Source organism: Octodon degus, unplaced genomic scaffold (genome assembly GCF_000260255.1).
Source record: "Octodon degus isolate 3935 unplaced genomic scaffold, OctDeg1.0 scaffold00113, whole genome shotgun sequence".
NCBI lineage: Eukaryota > Metazoa > Chordata > Mammalia > Rodentia > Octodontidae > Octodon > Octodon degus.
In genome coordinates, this window is record NW_004524689.1 from 8,592,403 (window position 1) to 8,600,077 (window position 7,675).

At 43.6% G+C, this 7,675-nt stretch overlaps 1 protein-coding gene across 7 annotated transcripts in view; it reads left to right on the top strand.

Annotated features, from left to right (window-relative positions):
* The window catches only part of Vps13d (vacuolar protein sorting 13 homolog D), a 262,979-nt gene that overhangs the window by 171,895 nt on the left and 83,409 nt on the right, over positions 1–7,675 (top strand). For all 7 annotated transcript variants that reach the window (XM_004639663.2, XM_004639662.2, XM_023699490.1 and 4 more), the window contains 2 exons: positions 2,794–2,928; positions 3,988–4,155. In XM_004639663.2, coding sequence (XP_004639720.1) covers positions 2,794–2,928; positions 3,988–4,155 — 303 coding nt within the window. The remainder of the gene's footprint in view (positions 1–2,793; positions 2,929–3,987; positions 4,156–7,675) is intronic.

A 7,675-nucleotide genomic window follows, 5' to 3' on the forward strand; every position in this document is an offset into this window, starting at 1 on the left:
TTCAACCTCCTGGGATTACAAGTATGTGCCACTGTGCGTGGCTCACTTAGGAGTATACTGAATAAAAGATGTATGAGAGCTTTAGACAGAAAACCATGAAACTTTGTTGAATGAAATTGAAGATCTAAATAGATGAAAGCATATGCCATGATCCTACATTGGAAGACTCAATATCATAAAGTTATTTTTCAGCAAGTTGCTCTATAGATTCAAAGTCCTAATGAAAATTCTACCATGTTTTGTGGCAAATTATCAGGGTCGTCTAGAATGTACATGTATTTAGAAAGTACAAAGAATAGCTGAGGTGGTCCTGAAGACAAGGAACAAAGTTGGAGAGCTTATATTACTGGATCAAAAATCAGCACAAACCATAAGAGTTAAGCCAGTGAAGTAAGTATTGGTGGAAAGCAGAGCAAAATGAAACATAAAAGAGAACCCAGAAATAAATACATAATCACTTGGGATAAAATTTACCTTGTTGTGCAATAGACAAAACTTAATGTTTTCAGGAAATGTATCAATTAGATAGCCATCTGGAACAAAAAGAAATATTGATGTTTCTTTCACATCACTTGTAAAAATCAAGTCTGGATATATCTTACAGATGTAACTGTGAAGAGTAAAACAATAAATTTTCATGATTAAATGTACAAGACTGCCTTTGTGACCTTCATTTAGATAATAACTTCTTAATACCGAATGCATTTATCGTAATGGCAAAGATAGATTTCCTAAAAGTCAAAAATATATGACCATTAAAGGCACCATTTAAATAGTAACAGCACAAGTCGCAGAATGGAAGGCGGTATCTGCAATACACTTATTCAGTGAAGTAAACAGGCTGTAAACAGGCTGTATTCAATAAAGTGCTTGAATACAGTATGTGAGCACAAGCCCTGCAATGCAAGGCGGTAGGAAAATAGCACATAGGTCACTGTACTGCAAAGAAATGGTATCCAAATGATCGATATGTTTATTAAAACTAATTAGTCTCATTTGTCAACAGGAAATGGATGTTAAAACCACACAGAGGCCGGGGAGATGGCTCAGTAGAATAAGCGCTTGTCTGACAAGTGCAAGGATCTGAGTTCTATCCTTGGTTCTGCAAAAAAAAAAAAAAAGTGAGGGGCTGGTGAGATGGCTCAGTGGTCTAAAGCACCTCTTTAGAACAAGCTTAGTAAAGCATCAGGGACAGCGGTTCAATCCCCCAGCACCACATGCCAGCCAGCCCCGCCCCCTGGTGGGCTGAGCTGGCCACACACACACACACACTCATACACACATAAATAAATAAATAAAATTAAAAAAAAAACAACACGTGAACAATATATGAGATTTTCCTGCCAAGCGCAAGGGCTTGAGTTCAATCCCCAGTTCCAAAAAAAAAAAAAAAACCACACACACACAGAGGGGTCATCACTCACCTATCAGAATATGTCTCTTAGAAAACTGTTTATACCAAGTGTTGATGAGACGTAACATAAAGAAATTTTGGAGACTGTGGGGAGAAGCGAAAACTTGTTAAACTACTTCACAGAGTCCTTTGGCAGTGTATGTTCAGGTTGGATGTGTACCTTCTTTGTGACCCGCAGCTCTCTTTCTAGATAGCTGTCAAGAAGTGCGTGTTGGGGCCGGGGAGATGGCTCAGTGGAATAAGTGCTTCCCTGGCAAGCACAAGGGCCTGAGTTCAATCCCCAGTTCCACACACACACACACACACACACACACACGAAGTGTGTGTTCACATGTGGCTCCAAATTATGCGTCTGGGGGCTGGCCAAATAGCTCAGCAGATTTAAGTGTCTGCAAGCAGGCACAGGGGCTGGGTTCAGTCCCCGGGCCTGCCTTGCTGGCCCCGCCTCCAGGGCCTGCTAAACGGTAATTGAGACTGGGCTTGGTGGCATGCACAGCCTGTAATCCCAGCTCTTGGGAGGCTGTAAACAGGTGGTTCACTATGACTCCAATCTAGTAGTAAGACCCTGAATGCCCTGTAAACCCTTCCTTAAAAGATGAAAACAAAAAACAAAAGCAAATTATGCATCTGAGAATGCTTATAGCAATATTACTCAGAGTAACATGTAGTTGGAAATGACTCAAGTTTTCATCAATGGTAATTTTTAAATAAGATTTTATTTGTGGAATGGAATATTATATAGGATTAAAATTTATAAACAGCTATATGCATTAACCTAATATATCTCACATATTTAATGTTGTTTATAAGAAGCAAATACAACAAAGTATATACTGATGATTTGATATAAAATTCAGAGCAGGAAAACCTGATCTGTGGTGGTATAATTCCTGAGAAGGGAGGGAGGGAAGGAAGGGGAGGGGAGGGAGGATAGCTGGGAGTCTGCCATGGGGAGGTGTGTGCACAGTGCTTCTAAGGTAGGGACAGTAATCTCTGCCCTGGGCAGGGATTACACCGCTGTTCTCTTCAGGAAAAGTCATTGAATTGTGCATTTGATTGGTGCCCAAGCCTGTGTATGTGGCACATGTCAGAAAATGAAACCTGACTCGCCGATTCAAGCCAGACCAAAAGGAATTATGCCATGAAGCCAGCAGCATTATGTCTGGTGTATGTGCTGTGTCTGATACATGTGTATTTATACTTTCCCCTAATACTTTAACTTTGTAATTATATGGAAAACCCTTGTATATAAATATTAAAACCTTTGATTCCTATGTGAAGCTTAACATGACTTGTAGTTTTCATGGAATCCAGAATTGTAATACCCTAGAAAGCAGTCACACAGCTGAAGTGTGTCATTTCCTTTTCTCACTAACTAGGCCCTGAAAAGCACCTTGGGATTCCCACTGATTCGGTTTGAAGATGCTGTAATTAATCTGGACCCATTCACTCGAGTGCATCCCTATGAGACCAAGGAGTTCATCATCAATGATATTCTCAAACATTTCCAGGAGGTGAGCTTTGGAGAAGCACTCAGTGGCTGGATCATAAACAGAGTGTTTGTTTTGCTTGTTTGGGACTCTTGGTTACTAAGACATCACTCCTGAGAAGCCCAGTGCCGCAGTTGAGCCCTGTTCTATCACATTCCGAGAAGTTCACATATATCCTGAAAATCCTGAGACAGTACATTTGATTCAGGAGCTGTCTGTCCTGTCCTCAGAGCTGGTCTCAAGGGCTTCTGCTAGGTTAGTCACAACTCTTGGTGGTTTAATTGATGCTTTAATAATAACACAGAGTACTGTGAACTCTTTATTTACCAGGCATGGGTCTACTTTCAACAACCACACCAGTGTTCTTAAGAGTCTGTGAGATCTTGCCCTTGAGTTGAACTTGCAAATTTTTTAACCAAGTTGGCCTTTCTCCATTTATTATCCACACTGCACAGACCAAAAATGTAAAGCCAAGGCATATTCTTCAGTGAATAGATTAGTCAAGGTCATACCAAACTTATTACTTTCAGAGTTAAAGTATATCCAATCCTGGCTTCCTTTTGTGTCTCCCCTATTTCCTTCTTTCATCTTCCTAATTGTGGTGTTCTACCTAAGTGTAAGTAGGTCCTGTAGGTAGCCCCGAACCGGGATCAGGCACTCAGAGGCACAAGAAAAGTGGAAGGTTGCTCACTAAGCGCCCCTGCACAGCTGGGGAGGGGCCCGGAAATCTGCCTTCCTCTAGTCCTTTCTCTTAGTGGGGATGTTAGCAAGTGTGATGAAGGTACTAAGAAATACTTAGGAAGAATCATATCCATTCCATATCTTTTTATTATTATTATTCTACACAGCTTTGAAGAGCAGTCCCTGTTGTGTATGTACTGGGAGAAGTTTAGGTGGGGCAAATGAAAGGACAGGTTTATTTTTTGTTTGTTTTCTTGCTTGCAATGGATGAAGATTTATTAAGTAGTTGTTGATAAAAGGTGATGGGAATGGAGGGCAAGACAGCTCTCCTAGCTCTATTTGGGGCACTGATACATTTGTAAACTGGTGCTGATTTGATTTTCTTCTCTACTTATTGGGCAGGAGCTCCTCAGTCAGGCAGCTCGAATCCTGGGATCAGTGGATTTTCTTGGTAATCCCATGGGGCTTTTGAACGATGTCTCTGAAGGAGTTACTGGACTGATAAAGTATGGAAATGTCGGGGGCCTTATCAGAAATGTTACACACGGTGTGTCAAACTCTGCTGCCAAGGTAAGGGGGTGGAGGGGAAATTCCACTGTGATTAGCCCCATGAGCCCGCTCTATCGCTGACCTTGCTGATAGTTCTCAGGGCAGAAGAAGCTGCCGTCATGGCCTTCGCTTCCCTTGCCCACCTCTCCAGTGGCCTGTCACCAGGACCAGTGAGCACCTCCTAGGCCTCTCTGCTTCCTTCCCTCCCTTCCCGCTGCCTCGGCCAGGTTCAGTACATCTGCTCTCTGGGTCACTGAGGTCACCTCTTGACCCCTGCACTCTATGGCATCTTTCATGCTACCAGAAGGAGCTTGCTTTTTAAAACAAGGAAGTTGAATCAAGTCTTCCCTGATCTAAAATATACCAGCGAACCCTCTCAGCTCACAGGGAGAGGCCAAACTGAAATAGGACCTTCTGTGGTACATTGGGCCTTCAAGACATCTGAATCCAGCAGCTGAAGGACAGTCAGGTAGTCCTGCCTCTGGAACCTGGTTGGCCTTGTTCACAGCTGTCTTATTTAGTAGGCATTTTGTGAGTTCACTCTTGGTGTTCCAGCAGGAGCTGATTTTAGGTTTGCGGTGGGAGAAGGTGAAAGCAGATGGAGAGTGGTTGTTGTTTGCCAGCATAGGAAAGGCCTCGGAAGAGCTGCTTCCTCTGCTTTCTTTGTGGCTCACCAGCTCTTCATCCAGAGGCTGCTGTGTCCTGAGCACACTGGGCTTGGGAAAGCCCATGTGTGCTGTGCTCATTCATATGGAGCGCTTGGCCTGTGGGCCACGGGGTTGGGGCTGGCAGAGGCCCAGAGAGACTTGGGGAGCTACACAGGTCCTTCCTAGAAGAGCAAAGGCAACACTGGCTTGGACTGCTCTCCTGCATTGTGTGGAGTCCTCACTAACTGCGCGAAAGCTGGAGATCTGTCCGTATGTTCCATGTTGTTATCTGGCGCTGATAGTTCTCATGTCAAATCAGTTTCTTCAAGAAAGTAGTGTTATTGAACCATACCAACAGGTACTGTTTGTCTTGTGGTTCCAAATAAAGAAAATTGACTTTTAGAAGGAAGGGTGAAAAGCAGCAGCTCAGCTTAGAGACAGTTCAACTCAGAGTCGCCCTCTGACATGCAAATTTCTGCCTTGAATCGCTCATGTTGCCCTTGGGCCTTTACCTCGAGACAACAGAAAATATCATGGCGGTGGCACAGATTCTTTATTGTTCTTTTAGCTCCTGGGCCTGACGTAAACAGACGCACCTTAATATTTAGTTGGAACTGCCCAATTGAAAGGTTTTATTGAAAATTGTAAACTATGTTAAATTCTAATTAACATAGGAGGTCTCCATCATTAAATAATTTCTGTCTTTGTTTTTGTACTCCTGGGCTTAAATTAATTTGAAATATGGATATGCTCATGGTTCAGCATGAGAGTAAAATGAGGAAAAATACAGATGAAGATGAGAAATAGAGCATCGGGTTGTCTGTAATACTTGGCCACCATACTTGCGCCACCATTAGTGTCCTTCAAATGAAGGTCAGGATACAGCAGCCCACAGTGGAGGAGAGGCCTGGTGCTGGGATGGGGAGAGTTGGAAACCCCATCTCTGGTCAGTTTGGCTATTAAGAAAGCTTTGAATGTAGCCTTCTGGGTGAGACTGGAGAAACCGCCAAGGTACCTGTGCCTTCATGACGGGCGAGGCCTCTCGCAGGTTTCTGCAGCATTTCCTTGCAAAGCACTAGTGAACACTCCTCCATGGATAGAAGGTCCATTTGTTTCCTGTTCTTTTTCCCCTGGAAAACTCTTTTTGAAGCTTAAGGGGCTTCTTAGGAAGCTTAAGAGTTCTCCCTGTCTGCATCTTCACCCCAGGTCTGTGAGGAGGCCCCCTGGCAGGAATCATGTGTAAGGGCCTCTCAGGGCCTGAGTCCCCTGCGTGGGAATCTTGCTCCCATGCAGTTGGGATCCTTCTTCACATATTCATCTTGCCTTTAGCAAGTTAGCTGATCAATGTTGGAGTCCCAGACTGCTTCTGACAGGGGTCACTGTATAGTTTATTTGATAACTGAAAGCCCGTGCTTGTTACTGTAGTTCACATATCTCTTAAAATAGGAAAACAGTGAAATTTAAAATTAGCACTTCACATTGGAAATGGTAGATCAAAAGCTGGCCTGTTTGGACCAACTGAACACCCATTTGGGTTATCTTTGATTCTGTGTAGGTGGTTGGGCTAAAATTTTCATTTTCTTGTAGTTTTGTGGGCTGAAATCAGACCTTCAATGTTGCTTTGGGGGACTGTTTTGTTTGCTTCTCTTTGTACACAGGGGACATTTAAGGAAGTGCAAGTGACCACAATAATCAACTTTTGGCCGTGGGATGTATTCCTGTAGAGAGCGGCAGAGTGTAGAGATTAAAAGGGCCAGGAGGACTGAACTGCACCTCCCGTCCCTGGGCCCGTGGGCCCCACTGTGCTGCGAGGAGCCCACTGCTTTGACCTGACTGGAGGGCTCAGTGGAGAGTAGAGAATGGAGAGATTCCTTAAGCCTCTTAATTATGAAATGGTTTCTTGGCCTGTTTCTACGGAGAAGGTCTGAAGTTTTGATTGGGTTCCCAGAAAGATTCTTGCTTCCAAAAGATCACAGACCATTATTGTATGCACAGGGCTGTGCATATGGGGAGCTTGGGCTGGGGACACGGAGCCTCTAATCCCATTTCTGCCTTTGAAAAATCTTTCCCTTTGTTTATCTTGAGCGTTTGTCTTATTTTTTAAATCCATGAAAAGATAATAGAAATTTTCTATCCTGCTGACCTGAAGGACACCAGTGATGAAGTAGGTGAAAGAAAAGCCAAGGGGAAGTTAGCTCTGTCTCACAATAAGATAGCAGGCCTCACATCTTAGGCATTTGTGGATGAAGTTTTCATAGCACAGTTTTTTATGTTGGCTCTGCAGTGTGGCCACTTCTGAGACTTCTTATTTCCTACATTTCTTGGGGTTTTTTTTGTTTGTTTAATGTTGGCCTTAACAAATAATACTATCTCCCTTTGTTGCTGTCTATGCCTTCCTTCTTGTCACTGACCCTTAGAAATCACCTTCTGGATTTGGTCTGAGGTGACATAACGGTTAGCTCCTCTGCCAGGTCTTGGCAAGGTGACTCTAGCCCTGAGGAGAACCTTGAACATCTGACCTTCCTCCTGAGACTGCAGCAAGATGGTTGCTTCTGGAAGCCTTTCCAGGAATGTGCTTGTACAAAAGAGATGGCCCAGAACATTCCAAAACCCATGTCAGACAGGTTTCTTTTTACAGCATAAATTGAAATTAATCAATTCTAAGGACTGGCCAGATAGCTTAGTGGTCTAAAGTGCCTGCTTAGGCAGGCACAGGGACTGGATTCCATCCCCTGTGTGCCCTGCTGGCCCCACCCCTGGGGCACACTGAGACTGCGATTGAGACTGGTTGTGGTGGTGTGCACCTGTAATCCCATGGTTTGGGAGGCTGAAAACAGGAGGATCATTACAAGTCTGATTTGTGTAGTGAGACCCTGTATTAAATACTATATATA